The 23,417-nt window shown below is 38.5% G+C and overlaps 1 protein-coding gene across 2 annotated transcripts in view; it reads left to right on the forward strand.

The window, feature by feature from the left end:
- The window catches only part of syde2 (synapse defective 1, Rho GTPase, homolog 2 (C. elegans)), a 126,405-nt gene extending 103,398 nt beyond the window's left edge, over window positions 1-23,007 (forward strand). For both annotated transcript variants that reach the window (XM_078560660.1, XM_078560662.1), the window contains exons 6-7: window positions 4,495-4,726; window positions 19,308-23,007. In XM_078560660.1, coding sequence (XP_078416786.1) covers window positions 4,495-4,726; window positions 19,308-19,810 — 735 coding nt within the window. In that variant the 3' untranslated portion in view covers window positions 19,811-23,007. The remainder of the gene's footprint in view (window positions 1-4,494; window positions 4,727-19,307) is intronic.
- Window positions 23,008-23,417: the final 410 nt, after the last annotated feature.

A 23,417-nucleotide genomic window follows, 5' to 3' on the forward strand; every position in this document is an offset into this window, starting at 1 on the left:
AAAATACAGTTTCATTGTGCTTTCGACTGAAGCCTTGGCTGATAGCTGGTTTCCAGGACCACAATCAAATGAAAGTGAAATGATCAAAGCTTTAAAACTTCTGTGATGTCAAAACATTGTGCATGACTATGTTTGTTGCCACATAAATTGATAAATATCAAGGTTCTGTGCAGATTCACTGAGAGACAAAGTGAAGAATGAATGAATTTGTAACCCTTTGATCCCATGACACTATAGATTTTGTAAAATGTTGAAGTGAGCCATAGCTGGTAATAATGCCCACTGTAAGTCTTGATAATTCTTGGACAGTATCTTTCTTGTCACCTGAGAACTGTGGCCCAAACCAGACAGTATTCTAATGACCCTCAATATGACTGTCTTGTCTCAACATCTTGCATGTGATCTAGAGCCCAAAATTGCACATTATTAAACTGTGGTCTTATTGAGTTTCATGTAGATCTACCATTGCATCTTAATTATTAAATTCTATTTATTTTGCTGTAAATCCCAATGTTCAATTTGCCTTTTCAATGATCTTATCCATTTGAAGTACTATCTCTAATGTATGTGAATTTGAAACCCCTAAACCCTTCAATTCTTCCATATCGCCAAATCCTCCCTTATAATATGATGGTACATTTTAGTTTTAATGACACTTTTTCTTTTCCTGATTTCACAATCTTATCAACACCACCTTGTAGCTTACTTATAGTCCTCAAACATTATTCACTATGTCTCCTGTTTTAGTGTAGTTGCAGATTTAGACACACTTTCCTCCAGATCCTAATCCCTGATATACACAGTGAACAAAAACAATCCCAGAACAAAATCCTGTGAGACAACACTACCCACTTTCTACCAATCTGCAAAACTGCCTTTCTGTTCCCTCCCTCCATTCAACCAGTTCCCCCTAATTCCACAACTCTTATCTTCTCAGTATTCTCCAGTTTGTTTAGTCCCCAAAGTGTCTATACATCACATTCACTACATGCCCCATCCACCATAGCTGTCACCTCCTCAAAGAACTCTTCTCAGAATTAGATAAAATGTTCAAACGTACTCGGAAGTAAAATTAATTTTAACAATTATACTTAATTTACATTTCTGCTTGCATTGTAACAGAGCAGACTCGGTAAGCTTGATGAATAAATCCTTGCTTTATAAAACTTGGAAGGTGTATTTATGATTAATGAATTCCCTTTTAAACAGAATCACAAACAATGACACCTCCTTTGACTGTGTCATGCTATCCCAACTTGTCCTTGTTGACCTTGCTGCTTTTATATGGTTGGCCACACCATCCTCCTCTGATGCCTGTCCTCTGTTGTCTGGCTCACTGGGACTGCTCTTCCTTTGTTCCACTTTTAACTATCCAATCTTAATCAGAGTATCTTAAGTTGGCTTCTTTCCCCTTCACCACTGCCTTTGGAGTTGTTAAGGAATATATTCTTAACCCTTCCCCCATCTGTGTGCTATCCTTTGCTGGTAGTCTCTGAAGACATGGAATCAACTACCGCATGTCTATTGACAATGCCCAGCTCTGCTACACCACCACCTGTCCTGTCTATTCTGTTGCCTTTCAGTCTGCTTGTCTGACATGCAGTCCTGGATGAGTTACAATTTCCTAAACCTAAACACTCGTAAGACTGAAGCCATTGTCTTCAACCCCTGCAACAATCTCATAACCTCGCCACACCTCTACTGGCCCTTGTCTCAGATTGAACCAGACTGTTTACCCTGAATTGAGCTTCTGACCACATATCCTTTATATTACTTCGAAATCCTACTTCCACCTCTGTAAAGCTACCTGCCATCTCTCCCTCCTCAAGGCCTCTGCTTAAAATTTCATCCACCTGACATCACCTCCAGTACCTGCCTGGATGTCTTCTACACCCAAAAACTTCCGTTGATCCAAAACTCTGTAACACATACCTTATCCCGTAACCACAAGACACACTCAATGATTCTTGCTGAGAGCAGTGTGACACTTCAATCTGCAAACGTGGATCAATTTCAATTTCTGGGCTTGACAGTGACCACAAACTGGGATAGCAGCACTGAAATCAAGCCAAGGCTAGCAATTTCCTGGTCTACAACTCATCATCTGAATGAAGTATGGAGAACATCCAACACTGGCTTGCACTTGAAAAGGCAACTTGTAAAATCCCTGGTATGGAGCATTGCACAGTATGGGTGTGAACTCTCAATAAGGTTATGAGAAGACGATTGCAGCTTTGAAGTATGGCTCTGGTGAAGGGCCCTTAGAATCAGCTGGACAAAGCGATGAACCAATGAATTTGTACACGGGAAAATCATCTCATGGGCTTTTAGCTGAAGTGAAGAAGCTGAAATTGAGAAAGTATAACCACTGGAAAAGGTAGGGCGGGAGATTGGTGTTGGTGACAATAGAAGGTGCAACATCAGAAAGAACAAGCCAGGTTGGTGAAGGTCTGGATGGGTAGACAGCATCAGAAACTGGACGGAGGGAGGAATGACTGTGGCGCGCAGAATTACAGTAAACAAAGAGAGATGCTTACGGCCCCTCACGGACTATGGCTAATTATGGATTATTGGTAGTGTTCAGTGTTACAACCAGTTAAGAATTCTGTTCACCCATGTGGCTGGTATCTTGATTTCTTGCCAGGATTGTCATCTTTCCCAATCACCAGTTTTGACTTTTAATGAGCGTGGAAATTTCAGTTAAGAGTTTAGTCCTGTTTCCGTCACTGTCATGGTTTAAATGTTTATTATCCATTACAAATAGTAGACTAATCCCAACAATATTTAACTGAGGTTCTGAAGTAATGTACAATTAGTAACTTATTTGTAAAAAATCCTTCATGCCCTTTAGTTACAATGTGTTTGATTATTTTTTCATGTGAATAATGGCTCAGGATTGATTGAAAGCTGAAATGCATATTCAGCATTTGCAAGATTTCTTGGTTTTGGGTCGAAAGTAGTTATCATTTCAAAACTTAAAAGGAAGAAGGTTTGAGTTCAGAAATTTCTTATACTTCAGGGCTGCTATTCAGTATGAACCTTTTTAGTTTGCTGTTGGGGCTGTGCTGTGATTGAATCCAGGAGATCTGGAGTATATTTGCAGTGCCATCATGTCACATTATTGATGTGCTTTACACTGACGCAGCTCAAACATTCTTATCACTGCTTTTGTTCCTTTTGCATTCTTTGGATGCCAGCAATAATCTAAAATTAAGTGGGATGACTTTCTGGGATGAAAGATTTGCTGGTATTTAGGTACTGTAAGCGACTTCCATTCCTGCTTGAATTTGAAAATCAGTCTGCTTTATACAGTGAATTAAACTAGTTTAATGCAGAGTTTCACAAAATATTTTTGTTTAATCCAGTCCATAAAATTAGAAGTACTTGAAATAAGTGCAGAGTGTGTCATTTCTGAGAATGACTTATATGTATTTAAGCGGGCTCCCTTTTAAGAAGCTGGCTTCACAAACCATGAAGGGTGTTTAATAATGACTCTCTCTTTGTGAGAGCTCACAGTGGCTTTTTATATTAAAGGCTGTGATATATTTGAGACCCTTATAAAGGAAGTCTGTTGTAGGACATTAAATGGTTATTTCCGATGACTTCTGTCGTGCAGCTGTGTTCCTTCTTGTACATCTAATGCCATTTATTAAAGTGCGCATCTGTGAAGTAAAACAGAGATGCTTGAAATTTTGTTTACTCTTACTGAAAAGTTTTTTCTAAAACCACATAATTTGGATATTTTGTTTAATGTTTAACTTTGCAAGCTAACAGACTTGAAGCTATTTTGCTAGGTTTAAGAACAACCTGGTTGACAAGTTTATCACTTTTACTTGAAAATATATCCAGTTAATAAATAGGTTTTGCCTTATTAATTGCTGATTTCTAAAAGCATCCACAAAATAGTTTTTAAAAGTTTCCATTTCATAGTATTGAATAAAATTCATTGACCTAAATTTACATCAGATAGTGCCCATTTTTTTTGGTCACTCTGTGGATGCTTAAGGCAGGCAAGAAGTCTGTGCACACTGCCAGCTAAAAGCGTGAAACTCTCCAAACTTGAGTAAGGATAAACAAGCTGTCCTTTACCCATGCCTGAAACAGAAATTAATTAGCCCTCAGGTAGCCTGCCCCATCACAGGCTGCACTTGGAAATGAGTCCTACAACTGCCTGTAACAAAGAAGATGTTAACTGAATTGAATGAAGCCAGAAGGAGATAGTCTTCATCAGTGGTCTGCTCTGCCATGTTTTCCTCACTACAGTGAGGCCCAAAGGCCAATATATGGGACGTTATGGATCTTACCATTCAGGCATCAATCATTGTGTTCCCCCACATCCCCAACATGCAAGTCTGAATGTCCAGGCCATCATGTTTAAGCACCACTTCACTGTGCTGCTTTGCAAACTTTAAGCTATCACCCTTTGAGTTGATGTTGTGATTTCTGCTTTTTCTTCAGTTGTACATTGCAAATCCTATGTATTTTCTGTCTTAGGCAACACTGAAAATGCTACTGGATCACCTCAAACTTGTAGCTTCATACCATGAGGTGAATAAGATGACCTGCCAGAACTTGGCAGTATGTTTTGGCCCAGTGCTTCTAAGTCAGCGTCAGGAGACTTCCAACCATAGCCACAGGGTTTTTACAGACTCAGAGGAGTTGGCCAGTGCGCTGGACTTCAAGAAGCACATAGAAGTATTGCATTATCTACTTCAACTTTGGCCAGGTGAGAGAAATTTGTCAACATCTTTAAATATTTAACTGCAACAAACTATATTTTTAAGGATAAAAACAGAAAATGCTTGAGAAGCTCAGCATGCCTGGCAGCATCTGTAGAGAGAGAAAGAGAGTTAACTTTTCAAGTCCCATGGGACTCTTCTTTGGAACTCCACCATTTTCCGTTTTTATTTCAGATTTCCAGCATCCTCAGTAGTTTGCTTTTTTAAAATAAATTGTGTTGAAAAAATAAAAGCTGGGCCAAGATAGCATCATCTGATTTATCAGTTCTGTACCTCAACACTGAATTTTTTAATGGTGTATTATTGAACATCATCACATAAAATAATACACAAAATTACTTCTTTGAACTGTGACATTTGCATCAAAGTATTTTGCTGTGTGTTGGAAGAGATTGGTAAAACCTTTTAACAATAGAATTTTGTATTTTCCTGAATTCTTTTGATTTGCATCCTGGCCCGTTCCTGGACTTCTATCCACAGGCAACTGACATGCTCCATTGCCTCACCCGAGTGGTCATGCTTTTTTGTGTAGGGGGGAAAAAAAGTGTTGGCAGACTGCTTCTGGGCAGGATCATCACAGTTGGGACAGATTCTGCCTTTGTCCAACAACAGTTACCAGGTGAATGTATTGAGTAGGAAACCTGGCTGATTCTTTCCTACCCTAACCCAGCCTCTAGGTGACAGCAAGCATAACATGATAGAATTTCTTGTTCAGCTTGAAGGGGACAAGTGTAGGTGTTAGACTAGTGTTTTCAACCTGATTAAAAGTTTAATGGTATGAAAGCAGAGCTAGCTAAAATGAACTGGGAAACTAATTTAAAAGGTAGAACAGTAGTGATGCAGTGGCAGACTTTTAAGGAAATATTTAATAACTCGCAGCAAAGATTTACCCCAGTGAGAAAGAAAGAGAAGAATGCATCATCCTTGGCTAAATAAGGAAGTTAAGGATAGTATCACACTGAAAGAAACACTGTACAAATCTACAAAGATTAGTGGTAAGTCAGGAGATTGGACAGATTTTAAGAACCATAATAGAGGGGGAAAGTTGAGTATGACAAAAAGATAGCTAGCAATATAAAAACAGACAGTAAGAATTTCTACAAGCGCTTAAATGGGAAAAGAGTAACTAAAGCTTATGTTGGTCCTCTTAAAGAGTGAGTCTGTGGAATTGATAATGGGAAAAAAAGAAAAGGTGGAGGCGTTGAAAAGGTACTTTGTTTCTGTCTTCATTATAGAAGACCTAGAAAATTTCCCAAAGATACTTGAAAATCAAAAGGGAATGGAGGGGAAGGAACTGAACACAATCACTATCACAAGGGCAAAGATGCTGGGATAACTATTAAACCTAAAGTCTGACAAATTCCCAGGACAAGATGGCCTGCATCCTAGGGTCTTAAAAGAAGTGGCTGCAGAGATAATATATGCATTGGTTATAATCTTCCAAAATTCCTTGGATTCTGGAAGGGTCCCAGTGGATCGAAAAGTAGCTAACGCAACATGTTTATTCAAGAAAATGAGGGAGACCGAAAGCAGGAAACTATAGAGCAGTTAGCTAACATCTGTCGTAAGAAAATTGCTAGAACCCATTATTAGCAGGATGCTTAGAAAATCATAATGTGGTCAGGCAGAGTCCATGTGGCTTCGTGAAAGGGAAATCATGTTTTTCTAATCTATTAGAATTTTTTGAGGAAGCAACAAGCAAGGTAGATAAAGGTCAACCTGCAGAAGTGGTGTACTTGGATTTTCAGATGGCATTTGATAAGGTGCCACATCAAAGATTACGACGCAAGATAAGAGAATGTAGAATAGGGGATAATATACTAGCATTGATAAAGGATTTGTTAGCTACCAGGAAGCAGAAAGTAGGGATAAATGGATCTTTCTCAAGCTGTAACTAGTACCACAGGGATCAATGCTGGGGTCTCAACTATTTACAATCTATATCAATGACTTGGATGAAGGGACCGATGGTATGGTAGCTAAGTTTGCTGATGACATCAAGGTAGGTAGGAAGGTAAATTGTCAAGAGGAGGTAGAGAGCCTGTAAAGGGATATAGACAGGTTAAGTGAGTGGGCAAAAATTTGGTGATGGAGCATGATGTGAGAAAATGTGAACTTGCCCACTTTGACGGGAAGAATAGATCAATGTACTATTTAAATGGAGAGAGATCGTGGAACTTGGTGGTACAGGGATCTGGGTGTCCTGATACATGAATCACAAGAAGTTAGTATGCAGGTACAGCAAGTGATTAGGAAGGCAAATGTAATGTTGGCGTTTATTGCAAGGGGAGTGGAATATAAAAGTAGGCAAGTTTTACTGCAGCTGTATAGGACATTGGTGAGACCACATCAGGAATACTGTGTATTGTTTTGGTCTCCTTATTTGAAAAAATATTTAATTGCATTAGTAGCAGTACAAAGAAGGTTCACTCGAATCATTCCGGGATGAACATTTATCCTATGAAGAAAGGTTGAAGAGGTTGGGCCTATACCTATTGGAGTTTAGAAGAGAGAGGTGATTCATTGAAACAAACTCATCCAGGCTCCTTAGGCAGCACCTTCCAAACCCACGATTGCTACCATCTAGAAGGACAAGGGCAGCAGATAAATGGGAACACCACCTGGAAGTTCCCTCTCCATGCCACTCACCATCCTGACTTGGAAATAGTCACCGTTCCTTCACTATCGCTGGGTCGAAATCCTGGAGTTCATTCCCTAACAGCACTGTGGGTGTGACTACTCTACAGGCACTGCTGCGGTTCAAGAAGGCAGCTCACCACCACCTTCTCAAGGGCAATTAGGGATGAGCAATAAATGCTGGCCTAGCCAGCAATGCTCCCATCCCGTAAATGAATAATTTAAAAAAGATCCTAAGGGGACTTGATAGGGTAGATACCAGGAGGATGTTTCCACTTGTGGGAGAGACTGGAACTTGGGGACATGGTTTAAGTCTGTGGAATTCTTGTCCCCAGAAAGCAGTGGAGGCTGGGTCATTGAATTTATTCAAGGCAGAATTAGATTTTTGATAGACAAGGGAGTCTAGGATTAAGGGGGGGCAGAAAGGAAAGTGGAATTAAGACAACAACTAGATCAGCCATGATCCCTACTTTTCTGAGGGAGGGCTGCAATTTTTCAAACTAAATTTGCCATGATGAATGGCGAAGAAGGTTCAAAGGGCCGAATGGCCTACTCCTGCCCCCTAGCCCTATGTTCCCAAGTTCACAGAGAAATTTGGCTGTGGTAATAGCAAGCTAGTGTCAGAATATGTGACGGGACGTTTTCTGAATGAACCCAAAAGCCTCTTCATTTTTGCATAGAATTACAGCGCAAAACTGGTCATTCAGCCCAACTGGTCCATGCCAGTGTTTATGCTCTACATGAGCCTCCTCCCATTCCTCTTCATTGAACCCTATCAGCAATTTTGCAAGATCCAAATCAGTACAGTGAAAATTCTAGTTTTGGAAATCTCAGGCAAATGACTTGGCAATCAGCACAGCTGACTATAAGGTCCTCTTGATTTAATTGTGAAGGAACCTTGTTGCAATGAAAACACTTGGGCGTTTGAATATCACTTTCACCATCAGCACTTTCCTTTCTGGTCTGCGGAGAAATTTCCTGAGAATTTCTAATTGTCCCTTCCCTTCCCTTCCCACTTGCCTTCCTTTCACCTTCCCATCTTCTATCCTTCTCAGGTTTATGGGGATGACGGAAAAAAGGTTTAGATTTATTGACCAGTTCATAATCATCGGCCATCTCTGCTGCCTGTCTAGCTGTTTTAACCTTCTGGTTTTTAACATGGGTTCGAACCGCAAGAGGAAGTGAATCTTTAAATTTTTCAAAAGAATTATTTCCCTAAGAGTTTCATATGTTGTCTCTATCTTTAGTGCCCTTATCCAACTGTCAAAATTACTTTGCCTTTACCCTTTCAAATTCAGTATAGGTCTGCCCATGCTGTTTCCTTATATTCTGAAATCTCTTCCTCTATGCCTCAGGGACTAATTCATATGCTCTCAGAATAGCCTTTTTTAACTGCAACATAATCCACTGATACCTCTTCTGAAAGTGAAACATAAACGTCATGAGCTCTACCTACCAACCTAGACTGTAAAAGTAGTTTTGCCACTACATTTGCCTAGATATCTTTTCAAATGAAATAAAGAATGTCTCTATATCCCTTCCCTCAAACTTTGGAAGAGCTTGTACAAATTTAAATATCTCCCCACAGGGTTCTGATCTGGAAATAAGTCCTTCCTCCCCTACTGGTGTTTCTTTCTTAACTGCCAGCATTTTAAGCTGGAATTTTCTGTCTCTCTTTTTCTTTTTCCTCCTTTTCTATCCTCACCAATTCTAACTCCCTTTCCTGTTTTCTTTCTCTGTCCTGCCTTTCTGCCTGTTCCCTTTGGAATGCCCTTTCTCTTTCCTTTTCCTCAATTCAGTCTTTTTCATTTGCAACTGAATTTGAGCCCATTCCAACGACCCACCCCTTGGAGAACTTGGTCTCTCAGGTATTCCTTCCAACTTTAAGTGCTGTGCTATACCTTCAATTATGTCTGATTTCCTTACCTTGGCAGGTAATCCAAATTGTAATTTATCTGCCAATTCCATCAGCTTCCTCTTGGTTAATTTCTGTAAACTAGTCAGAGTTATATTTTCCAGCTGTAAAAAAGAAAGTCTTAACAACCTCAAACACCATTTCAAATTCCAACCTGTATAATACCTCACAGCAACTCCAATTCCTATGTCCAGGAGCTCTTTACTTCCACCTACTTGTTAAAAGAATTCACAAATCCCACCAATGTCCAGGATTTCCAGTCCCAGACCAATTATTATTCCGCATCCAATCACCTCCTGTTTTCGTTTCAAATCCTGGACAAGCCCCCACTTGTTATAATCCCAGCTGAGATTACCCCTGGACAAGCCCGATCCCAGGGTGGCACGCAGCCTGATAGATCCTAACTTTTATTTGTTTGTTTAAATACATGGAGAGTAGCTACTGAACAGAGGCACAGGGGTCAGCTGATGAACTTTTAACAAAAGACTAAAACATTTATTCAACAAGGAAAGATGAACTATATTACAGTACTCCTTCAACCACAATTATACCTTTTACAGATGTATACAAATTTGTAAAGATAACACAAGTTACAAAAGTTATCTTATACTTTAATGTTCACAGTAAATACACAGTCCATTACACCTATGGCACCCTGTGGTCAGACACACCACACTCTGACTGACAGATGTCACCTCAACCAGATGCTATGGATCTCTCCTCCACTCCCTCCAGACGCTTGTCACGCCATGAGCCAACCAGTCTCACTAAATTCTGTCCTTCACACGAGGGTTTCCATTCTCCAAGACCTCACCTTGGAATTTTCTCCCAAACCAACACTTTCTCACAGATGCCTTCCGCAAGGGTTTGCCTCCAGGGTTTTGAACTGTCCTTGTGATGATCCTCTTCCTGGGTCACCACATGCATTCACAAAGAACACAGGAAGAGAATGCTCTCCCTACTTTTCTGAGGGAGGGCTGCAATTTTTCAAACTAAATTTGTCAAGAAATGAATTTAAATCCAGCCTAAGGCCAATTAGAAATTTCCACTCAACCTGTGCAGATTGTAGGTTTTCCAGTAACATAAATGGGTTTCTCCTAATGTGTTTTGTCCCAGCTCCAATCTACAGCTGTTCAAGGGGTGGGGAGAAAATTGGTGAGAACAAGGAAGAAAACAAATGCACTTTTTTATTGGGCGTGGAGTAGACAGTAAATACTCGCCTTGCTAGCAATGCCCACATCTTGTGACTGAATAAAATAAAAAGTTAATGTTGGAAGGATTCATTTCTTCTGTCTCTAATTTCAGTTTTAGGCAGTGACAAGTATTTGTGGTGTAAATACCTTATGTGTTAATTTCAAAAGTTCAAGCACTGGCTACAATGATGCATTGTAAATTAATTGAAATGTTTCTATTCTCATTGGATGGATTGTTCAGCCACCTCAGTTCAACAGTCAAATTGAATTTAACCATTGGTAACTAAATACAGTGCAGGACCCCAGAATTTCACTTTGAATGAAATTTCACTTTAAATGAAATTTCACTTCAGACAATAAAACAGATATGCGCTTGGAGATGTAAGACTATATCCATAAATATTTTCTTTAAATCTATATATTTTAAATTTAATAAGCGAAATTTGGAAAAGAGTAAATAACTCTACCATGTACTTTCTAATATAAATATTTAGTGTCAGCATATCTTGATTAAAAAGTATATTATGATTTCAGCAAGTTTTGGTTATAATTCATTTGTGTTTTTAGAAAAAGTTGTGTACATATAGTGAAACAACCTGGTTAATTGGAAGGATCAAAGTGTACGTTTTCACATTTTATACTAAGAAACATTTGTGAAATGCCCTCTAGGGGTTTATTTTTGTCATTAATCCAAGCACTTTACTTTCCTAAAATTACTTGAAATTCTGTTATACAACCACCCTAGTGCACAGAAGGATTTTTTTCCTGGCATTTGTTATGGGAAAGAGTACTGCTGACTTCCTGCAATTCCACTTTTCCCAATGAAGCTTGGAATTGGAGTTAAATTGCCCAGAGCTCAGTTATTTCATACTGTTTTAATAACCTGAAATAATTTTATAGCTTAATGCGGATTCCTGTTTGAGAATTTATTTAAACTGCCTAGTCCTCTGACTGTTCTGGTAAGTACCTACCAAGAAACAGATGTATAGCATGTGTTGATTTTTGAGGAAAATTTCATGAAGGCTCTTAAGAGGAATGTTGTACCTTGAAGTTTCTATTTTCAGAAAACAGAAATTAATTTTTTTTTTCAAAAATGAAAGCACCAGTAAAACAGGACCTGCTGAACATGTCTAATTCAACAACAATTCTATTTGAGATTTCGATATAGTTTCCAAAGATTGATTTGGGTTAAGAGCTACAAGACACTGAATTAATATTTGAATACATCTCTGCTGAGCTGATCAGAGATCTCGCTCGTCATTAAATTTCTGCTGGTGTGTCTGTGATGCCAAATGTTTATTTTAACATTTTTGTCTGAATTGGAGGAAACCAAAATTTGGGACCACTGGTGTTACATATGTACTTCCTTCAATCTTTGTGAAAGTTGGTGTTAGGACCATGTGAGGAGAGTTTAAAAACATGACACCCCTATCCTGCCAGTTCAGGTCTGACTATAACACGGTTTTTTTGTGAATTTAGAGAGGATGTGCTTTGCAAATATTACGGGAATCCCATTATGTACACTTTCAAATTATTAAGAATTCGTCAGACAGGTTTTCTGAGTTTAGACAAAGAATAAAATATTAAAATTGCTTACCAAGTTTAAAAAAAACTAGGTAAATAACAACCGCCACTCACATGTCTCATGCGTTCCCTGGGCCCCCACACACACATACTACATATAGATGGTAGGATAAGAGGGTAGGCTTAAAGATTTTTTTTACAGTTCGTGAAGAAGATAAATAAAAGGAATATACAGTTACCTGTCCTTTGGCTGATCCTGATGCAATGATCCCACATTGTGGCCATTTTGTTCAGTTGTCTTCCTGGGTGTAGTTGTATGTATGGAACAGATTTCCATGTTTTATTCCCAAAAGATTTCTCTTCACAGGATGGTTACTTTGAAAATCCTGGCACAATAGAGAGAGAGAGAGAAACCACTTATTTGTAGCCTTTTTATACAGCAGTCGCGCTCTCTGGCTTTGCAAATAGTTCTTAAAATCCTTCTGGCTGTATGCTCCAGAGGAATTTGATTAATCCGTGTCTCCTCTAGTCATTGTTTTTTAGAACAGGTAATTGCATTTTGATGTCTCATCTCAGAAACCTTTGAAGAGTTTCAAGATAGTGTAAAAGCCAACATGAGATGTCTGTTCCCTTTTTATCCCACTTGGGTGGAATGCAAGTTGTATATTGTGGCTGACTGGCAGTCCTCCGTTATCTTAACAGGATTAGAGTTTGATTTTTTTTTTAAATCCAGCCAGAAAAGGAAGAAGTGCAAATTGTATTTTTTTTAAAAAGCACATCCTCGTAATGACATCAACAAAGCCACAAAGAGTCATACGAACTCAAGCCGCTAACTCTGTTTTTCTCTCCACAGATGCTGCCAGATCTGCTGAGTTTTCCAGCATTTCCTGTTTTTTATAAGCCACGAGAATGATTCAGTGAGCAAGAATTTTAACTTGTACACAGTACAGTCCTTTCCATGGGACACCACAACAACTTAAGTTAATATAGTGACTTTAATGTAGTAAAATGTCCCAAGGCGCTTTATGGAAGCATTATAAACAAAACCTGACACTGAGCCACAAAAGGTGATAGGGCAAAGCTTGGGCAAAGTGGTAGGTTTTAATGAACATCTTGAAAGAGGAAAACAATGTAGAGAGGTGTAGGGAGGGAATTCCAGAGTTACTGAGGATGTTGGCACCAATGGTGGAACACTTAACACTGGGTTGCTCGAGAGGCCAGAATTAGAGGAGAGCAGATAACTTGGCGGGTTGAGAAGCTGGATGGATTATAGAGGTAGAGTGGAGCAAGGCCTGTATAGATTTGAAAACAAGGATGAGAATTTTAAAATCAAGATGTTGCTTGACCAGGAGCCAATGTAGGTCAGCGAACGTACAAGTGATAGGTGAACGGGACTTGGTGCAAGTTAAGTTACAACCACCCAGAGTGGTGATGTTGAGAATGGCATTAAACAGGAAATTAGAGACGCATGTAATAAAGGAGCATCTGTAATTATGGGTGACTTTAATATGCATATAGATTGGGCAAATCAAATTAGTAACAATACCGTCGAGGAGGAATTCCTGGAATGCATACGGGATGTTTTTCTGGACCAATACATTGAGGAACCAACGAGAGAACAGGACAGCCTTGACTGGGTATTGTGTAATGAGAAAGGAATAATTGGCAATCTAGTTGTGCGAGGCCACTTGGGGATAAGCAACCATAATAGGATAGGATTCTTCATCAAGATGGAGAGTGACGTAGTTGATTCTGAGACTAGGGTCCTGAATCTTAATAAAGGAAGCTACGATGGTATGAGGTGCGAGTTGGCTATGATGGATTGGGAAACGTTACAGGGATGACGGTGGATAGGCAATGGCAAACATTCAAAGAGTACATGGGTGAACTGCGACAATTGTTTATTCCTGTCTGGCGCAAAAGTAAAATAGGAAAGGTGGCCAAACCATGGCTTACGAGGGAAATTATAGATAGTATTAGATGCAAGGAAGGGACATACAAATAGGCCATAAAAAACAACAAGATTGGGAGCAGTTTAGAATACAGCAAAGGAGGACCAAGGGACTGATTAAGAAGGGGAAAATAGAGTACGAGAGTAAGCTTGCAGGGAACATAAAAACTGACTAAAAGTTTCTATAGGTATGTGAAGAGAAAAAGATTGGTGAAGACAAATGTAGGTCCCTTACAGTCAGAAACAGGGGAATTTATAATGGGGAACAAAAAAATGGCTGACCAACGAAATACATACTTTGGTTCTGTCTTCACAAAGGAGGACACTAATAACATACCAGAAATGCTGGGGAACACAGGGTTTAGTGAGAGGGAGGAACTGAAAGAAATCAGTATTAGTAGGGAAATGGTGTTGGGGAAATTGATGGGATTGAAGGCTGATAAATCCCCGGGGCCTGATAATCTACATCCCAGAGTACTTAAGGAAGTGGCCCTAGAAATAGTGGATGCATTGGTGGTCATCTTCTGAGATTCTATGGACTCTGGAACAATTCCTACAGATTGAAGGGTAGCGAATGTAATCCCACTATTTTAAAAAGGAGGCAAAGAGAAAACGGAATTATAGTCAGCCTGACTTTGGTAGTGGGGAAAATTCTGGCGTCCATTATAAAAGATTTAATAGCTGAGCACGTGGAAAACAGTGGCAGAATCGGACAGAGTCAGCATGGATTTATGAAAGGGAAATTATGCTTGACAAATCTACTGGAATTTTTCGAGGATGTAACCAGTAGAGTTGACGAGGGGGAGCCAGTGGATGTGGTTTATTTGGACTTTCAGAAAGCTTTTGACAAAGTCCCACATAAGAGATTGGCGTGTAATATTAAAGCGCATGGGATTGGGGGTAGTGTATTGAGATGGATAGAAAACTGGTTGGCAGACAGGAAACAAAGAGTAGGAATAAACGGGTCTTTTCATCAAGATGGAGAGTGACGTAGTTGATTCTGAGACGAGAGTTCTGAATCTTAACAAAGGAAATTACGATGGTATGAGGCACGAGTTGACAATGATGGATTTGGAAACGTTACTTAAAGGGATGACGGTGAATAGGCAATGGCAAACATTCAAAGACTGCATGGTGAACTGCGACAATTGTTTATTCCTGTCTGGCGCAAAAGTAAAACAGAAAAGATGGCCAAACCATGGCTTACAAGGGAATTTAGAGATAGTATTAGATCCAAGGAAGAGGCATACAAATTGGCTAAAAATAACAACAAACCTGAGGATTGGGAGCACTTTAGAATTCAGCAAAGGAGGACCAAGCGTTTGATTAAGAAGAGGAAAATAGAGTACGAGAGTAAGCTTGCAGGGAACATAAAAACTGACTGTAAAAGTTTCTATAGGTATGTGAAGAGAAAAAGATTGGTGAAGACAAATGTCTTACAGTCAGAAACGGGGGAATTTATAATGGGGAACAAAGAAATGGCTGACCAACTAAATACATACTTTCGTTCTGTCTTCACGAAAGAGGACCACAAATAACATACCAGAAATGTTGGGGAACACAAGGTTTAGTGAGAGGGAGGAACTGAAAGAAATCAGTGTTAGTAGGGAAATGGTGTTGGGGAAATTGATGGGATTGAAGGCCAACAAATCCCCAGGGCCTGATAATCTACATCCCAGCGTACTTAAGGAAGTGGCCCTAGAAATAGTGGATGCATTGGTGGTCATCTTCCGAGATTCTATAGACTCTGGAACAGTTCCAACAGATTGGAGGGTAGCTAATGTAACTCCACTATTTAAAGGGAGGTAGAGAGAAAACAGGGAATTATAGACCAGTCAGCCTGACGTCAGTAGTGGTAAAAATTCTAGAGTCCATTATAAAAGATTTAATAGTTGAGCTCTTGGAAAATAGTGGCAGAATTGGACAGAGTCAGCATGGATTTATGAAAGGGAAATCATGCTTGACAAATCTACTGGAATTTTTTGAGGATGTAACTAGTGGAGCTGATGAGGGTAAGCCAGTGGATGTGGTTTATTTGGACTTTCAGAAGGCTTTCAACAAAGTCCCACATAAAAGATTAGCGTGTAAAATTAAAGCGCATGGGATTGGGGGTAGTGTATTGAGATGGATAGAAAACTGGTTGGCAGACAGGAAACAAAGAGTAGGAATAAACGGGTCTTGTTCGAAATGGCAGGCAGTGACTAGTGGGGTACCGCAGGGATCAGTGCTGGGACCCTGTTATTCACAATATATATTAATGATTTAGAAGAGAGAATTAAATGTAATATCTCCAAATTTGCAGATGACACAAAGCTGGGTGGGTGAGCTGTGAGGAGGATGCAGAGATGCTTCAGTGTGATTTGGACAAGCTGAATGAGTGGGCAAATGCATGGCAGATGCAGTATAATGTGGATAAATGTGAGGTTATCCATTTTGGTAGCAAAAACAGGAAGGCAGATTATTATCTGAATGGCTATAAATTGAGAGAGGGGAATGTGCAACAAGACCTGGGTGCCCTCATACACCAGTCGCTGAAGGTAAGCATGCAGGTACAGCAGGCGGTAAAGAAGGCAAATGGTATGTTGGTCTTCATAGCAAGAGGATTTGAGTACAGGAACAGGGATGTCTTGCTGCAATTGTACAGGGCCTTGGTGAGACCACACTTGGAATATTGTGTGCAGTTTTGGTCTCCTTATCTGAGGAAGGATGTACTTACTATAGAGGGAGTGCAGTGAAGGTTTACCCGATTGATTCCTGGGATGGTGGGACTGATATATGAGGAAAGATTGAGTCGATTAGGATTGTATTCGCTGGAGTTCAGAAGAATGAGGGGGGATCTCATAGAAACCTATAAAATTCTAAGAGGACTAGACAGGGTAGATGCAGGAAGGATGTTCCCAATGGTGGGGGAGTCCAGAACTAGGGGTCGCAGTCTGAGGATATGGGGTAGACCATTTAGGACTGAGATAAGGAGAAATTTCTTCACCCAAAGAATGGTGAGCCTGTGGAATTCGTTACCACAGAATGTAGTTGAGACCAAAACATTGCATGCTTTCAAGAAGGAGTTAGATATAGCTCTTGGGGCGAAAGGGATCAAAGAGTATGGGGAGAAAGCAGGAGCAGGCTATTGAGTTGGATGATCAGCCATGATCATAATGAATGGCGGAGCAGGCTCGAAGGGTCAAATGGCCTGCTCCTATTTTCTATGTTTCTATGTATATGTCAAAGAGAGGACAGGAATTTTAAGCTGTCTGATTTTGAGCAAAATACTATAAGGCTGTTGGGACAGTAGTTAACTGAATAATCAGTTATAGGACTCAGTAAAGTGATCAGTTCAGTCCAGTGCTACTGGAAGACTGAGTTTAGGGAACTCATTTTTGTTTGTCCTTTAGTTGAAGAAACAGTGAGTTTAGGGTGTGGTTTTTGGGTATTTGGTGGAGATACGAGTTGGCTGAGAAGCACCAAGTGAATGCTCAGGAAAACCAAAAGAAAACCATTCTCAACTGTGCCAGTCCCAAGCGAGAAGCCTTTGTGTCAAGCTATTGGTAACTTTTCACTGGTTTTAATATCTATATAAAGATATTGCTGGGGGAAGGAATAGGGGAAATTGGAAGCATCATCTTGTATTTGTATTGAGAGCTTTCCAACTTTTTTCAGTGTGATATAGTTTACTTGCTTAAGAAATATAAGTTCACCAGCATTCTCCTGTGAATTTGTTCAGTAATTTTCCTCCACAGTTTCTAAAAGAAAAAGTTAGGCTCTATCAAACCAGGTTTCAACCTGGGATCTGACTTGTCCAGTATTAATTATGGCATCATAAGTGTGATGCAACCAGCAAAATTAAATACCTATTTATTTTGTCTAAAAGCATTGTATCGATCAACAGTTTTATTAAAGGAAGACCTGTATAAACCTTAAATCTTGAGTGTTTTACATTTAAAAATTGCTAAAAGTTGTGCAATTTTGACTCTTGCATTGTGAAAAAACATTACAATTCTTGTCAAACAGAACTCTTGTCCACAGTACTAGCTGCTTTCTTGCACACATTCCTCAGTTTAATTACCTGAAACACCTTACCTAAAAACACCTTGCCTGAAATGTTTTGCGGTGCTTCTCTTCCGACAAAGTAAATAACTGTTTTTGGTTTGAGCTAAATTGTACATGTCCAACATTGCATTGACAGTGTGCATTACATTTGCAGACTGTTCTTTTGGGATAATTGCACAGTAGTTAATACAGTTACAGAGGCAGCTTGATTAGAAGCGGTTCTGTAATGTAAATGCGACAGATATTTGCAAATTCTTGGAACCAATATATGTGAAACATGTAAATGTAAAGCTGAGTGCAGGACTAAACTGTATGATTGAAATAATCATTAGAAAACCGCTGTGCTATTGGAAATGGATGTTTGTATAAGGACTGGACTATATATTTAAGTTCATGAGGTCAGAAGTTCTTAGCGCTGTAAAGTGAACAAAGCTAATCTTGCAGGGAACAAGCCTTACTTTTGTATGTTTCAGTAAATGAATTACACAATGTAATAGTTACCTTATCAATGAAGACTTTTTCTGAAATGAAACTATATAACCACCAACATTTTTTTTGCTGTTGTCCAACTGTACTTGTACATACTGATGCAGAACTCTTAAATTTTAAGAATGAATGCAATTTAATTTTTTTTCACTACCCTATAATTAAATCACCATTGTAATAATTTTTGTACTACTATGTAGTTGTCAAGGTTGGCATGTGTTTGGTGTGGTTGAAGCTTGAAACGGAATCATCGTAATGAATGATGGTGTTTGCTGCAACCAAATTTAGCTTTACATAGGAATTCTTCAACTTTCCACTTACTTTGAAACATATCTATGCTTTAATTTCAAACTGTTCAATGATAAAGGTTAGTGAAGGAGCTAAAGATATTTAATTTGTGAAGGCACCAAATTGAAGACAGACCTTCCACTTCACAGGGAAAGGACTTTGGTCATTAGCTGCACCACTACAGCTAACTAATGTTAGCAATAATTATAAGGTATTGCATAAATTAAGAGTATCCGGATTTACCAGTAGAATGTTTGATGAACTGTGCACAAGACAAGAAATGAAACACACAGTGTAAGATGAACACATTGTTGCTGCTATGTGAAAGTTGAGTGTTATAACCAGTTGTAAAGTGGGGAAAAAAAATTCTAAATTAGCTTGGTTATTTAAGGTACACAAAAGCAGTTGCAATTTAACCAAGCTAATTTGCAATGAAATCTTGTAGCTGAAGAGCTTAAATTTTATATTCCTTAAATTTTATATTTCATATTTTTGGGGGAATGTTCCCCTATGTTTTTCTATTACAGTGCAAAATGTGGGTACCAAAGAGCATATGGAAAGCAACGGATCTTCTGAACAGAATAAGCCAATTAATTATGTGAGGAGGAGGAAGCAGAGACCTGCAGTGCTAAACTTGGCAAATGCTGAGGCGACTGGTGTACTACGACCCAGGCAGGTCAGACTCGACAGTCCTAGTAACCGTTATGCTGGAGACTGGAGCAGCTGTGGTGAAAGTTACCTTCTGAGATCAAAGGAAGATAGCATTGAGGCAGACTATGATGATGTCCCTTCAGAAGATACTGGAAGTGATGAAGAGAATACAGTAGCGGACAGGACAAAGTGTGTGATGGAACCGCATGCAGAGGCTAAGTCCAAAGAGCAAACATATGAGGCCTATGTAAGGATGCAGAAGATTAATCCAGCACTTGGGCATAGAGTGAACCTAAAAGATCTTCAAGAAAGTATTGACACACTAATTGGAAATTTAGAACGAGAACTCAGCAAAAACAAACTGAATGCCACTTACTAAAATAATTCTCATTCTGGGATAGAGGAATAGCATTGCAGGCCCAACGGAACAGTTTTATTAGCTGTTTTTTGATAGTACACTTCTGGATATAGAAGTATCATGAACCATCTTGGGTCATCTGGCTCATTTCATGCATTCCAGGACATTTGTATGTAAACTTTTTTTTCTTCTTATTGGAAGAATTCCAGCAGATTGACCCTTAGGGGTATGTGGTGCCTTAGAGGCATCTTTTTTAAGTGTACTGTAGACTGAGCACTGTGTTCAGGTAGGAATGTTATCTGATGCACTTATAAAGCAGGCTTTTAATAAGGACTTTTTGAAGGAGATTAGCCATTGCCACTCAGCAGACACACTCAAGGACTGAAACCTGAGTCATCTTTAAGAAGCTAAAGTGTTTAATTCTGATCATTCTCATTGTTGAGGATGGTTGCTGCTTGGCAGATCTTTCTGCAATGTGACAGAGTATTTTTTTCTTTCAGCAATAATTACCAGTTAGTGATTTGCTGGTCACCTTTCATTTGCAATGTAATACCAAGGCTGCTATGAAGAGACCATTTCCACAAAAAACCCTGCACATTTTTTTGGGTGATGAGAAATATTGTAAACTGTTTCCTTTCTTATTAACACGTCTCTGTAACTGTATTTAAACCCAAATCAAAACAAATGGTATATTTTTCTAACCCATTATATTTTTGATAAAGTGTGGACACATCATTTATAGTGACGCACCTACCAGAAGGCCAAAAACTGTTAGATGTACTGCCTGGGAAATGTAGCATATATAAATATATACAGTAAAATGCATGATGATGAGAGCTGTGAGGAAGTGTTCTCAACATAATGTGGCTGATCATTTGCAATATCTGCTGTGGTATTATGTTTTTGTCACGTCAGTATTGATAATTAAGCCTATTAACAGAGCATTAAAACGGGTGTTTTATATTCAAATTGTCCATATCTTTAAGCAGATAGGAAATGTGAATGGATAATGACTCTCAGTTAAAACTGTTAGCCTGTGTTTTTAAAGAAAGGCTGATTTGTGTATAGTGTTGGGTACATTTTACATTCATTTTTATCTATTTTCTGTCACCTTTCTGTAATGTTAACTGATGAATTTCCGTTTTAATGACAGTTAGATGAGAATCTACAAAGAAATGCAATATAAACATTGGCACGCTAAATGCAAAATTTGAAATTCCTTCAAACCAAATACTTTGTACAAAGTGTAGAGTGGATTTTCATTTAAAATCTTTTTGTAAACAAATTATTTGTTATAATCCACTGAATACAGAAAGCTGAGTCATAGGAACAGAGCATCCAAACAATGTCTGACTAAATGGAGATCCTCAAGTTGTCCTCTCAAGGAAGGTGTTCAGGATGGTCTCCTAACCAACATTTGTCCTTGTATTGTAAAAGGAATTGTATGTCTTGATTTTTTTTTTAACCTGGCTAATGCTTTAAAAACTGGCTAGAAGATTGATAGAGATCTGAAAGTAATCCATCAAGAAACTCTGCAGTCCCCCTCCCTGTCCCCTTGACTACCACAATTTTGAACTGTTTCTAACCAATGCCAGGGATTTTGCTTACACCAGTATGTAGAAATCCATTCAACATTCAAAGAATTGACCATTCTTTCTATCAGAAATGATTTTGTCATCAATTCTAAATTTGTTTATTACTAGTTTGAACTGGCATCCCTTTTTCCCCCACAATTTAGTTTGAAGTAGCATTTAGGATTTACCTTTTTCTGGTATTTCCAGCGTCTACATCTGACTGACATTCACTGGACACTACAGTCAGTTTTTTTTAATTCATTCATGGGATGTGGGCTTCACAGGCCAGCATTTATTGCCCATCCCTAATTGCGCTTGAGAAGGTGGTGGTGGGAGGTTGAATCAGCGGTCATCTTAAACAGGCAAGTCTTTCATTTAAATATTAATTTTGAAATTGGGAGTGATAGCTATGTCTAAGTTTATGCAAAGGGCACAGTCACGTTGGGGTAAATAGATTTTAATATTTCCCCCCCACACCGGCCAAAAATATATTTGCATTGGCTCAAAGCATTTGTGCTAGTTGTAACCTATATGCTGCAAGGTGCTGATTAATACTGGTATACCCAGTGCTACCTTTTTGAATCCAATTAAAACAGCCCTGCATAATCATACCAATTTCATTAGCCCTGATCATTACTTCTATGCACCGTATTCCTGCGCCTTGGGCTTTGTTTCATTCCTTTCCCTTAGTTTTTGCCTGTTTTCTTAGTTCTTTGTGCTTCTTGCCTTGGCAAGGGCTGCCAGTGAATTGAGATTGCTTTTGAGGCTCTCGGCTTTCAGAATTGTGATTCTCCCCTTTTAATTGACCTAGTCCCTTTTAATTTAAATTACACTAGGTTTTCAGCTACATGACCTATTCAAATCTGCAGCCGAAATTAAGCTAATGAATTGATTACAAAATTGAGTGCAAACAGCATATTTACATTTGAGTCAGTCAAACATGGCAACAGACATTCTGGCATAGCCTAGATTTCCCTTTGTAGGTTAACATTTGGAATGAAAATTTACAGTATCCTTGAAATATCTAGTTCCATGACACGGGATGTGGAAAAATACTTATTTTGAAGAATAACAAATACAAAAATAAAAATTAAATAATCTACTCTTGAGGGATTACATTTGGCAGTTTCATTTACATCCAGAGCAGTAACAATGGGATTAAGATTTTAAACTATTTAATACTGCTATTTTTACTTTTCAAACATTTTGACCTTAATTTTTTGTTTGAAAAACCGATGGATGTAATCTTAACCACTTAATAAGAAGCCTTCTTGTAACAGAATGAATTTAAAAAGCCAGTGCAGTAATGTCACAGGTGTGTTATCCTGTTCCTTAACTTGCTTTTAAAATGATCTACCAATTTGTATACAGTGTATAATATGAACAAATTGGATTGTGTTGTTTTTAATTAACACTCCTCACAGCTTAAAGATTCTTTGTAAAAGGGTTTTCAGGCTCTAATTTATCAGTTGAAAATTTTATTCCTGTGTTTTCGTAATCCCATATGCATTATCTGTTACACAAAAATATAGTTACTTTGAACCTGATAAAGTATCACTAAACTTGTAAATATGACTATATGTGCTGATTTTTGAGTACTGTGCTGTACTGTGACACAAATATTAAAAATGCATATTTAACAAATTCAGTTTTGCTGATACTGCTAAAATGGTAGTTGGACAATTTCTGTACAATATTATATGTGCCATCTAGGGTAGTTTAATGACATATAGTTATACACATCAATATATGCAATATATATATTGTATTATAAGTAATTTTTCAATGAGGCTACAGTGTGTTTACTTGAATGCGCAATTCATTTATAATTTTTTTTAAATAGACTACAAAGTAGTTTACTGTACCTCAGCATAGCTAATAAAATAGACATTTTAGAAATAAAACTTTTCAAACCATCAATAATAAAAAAATGCATTAAATACTCACGCAGTATGGCCTAAAGAGCAAAATGCTTTTTAAATATTGCTGAAGAAAGAAATGATGTTGAAGCTTTGTGCCTTGCATCAGGACAAACATAAGAATGCCAAATTTCA

Source organism: Cetorhinus maximus, chromosome 17 (genome assembly GCF_964194155.1).
Source record: "Cetorhinus maximus chromosome 17, sCetMax3.hap1.1, whole genome shotgun sequence".
Classification (NCBI taxonomy): Eukaryota; Metazoa; Chordata; class Chondrichthyes; order Lamniformes; family Cetorhinidae; genus Cetorhinus; species Cetorhinus maximus.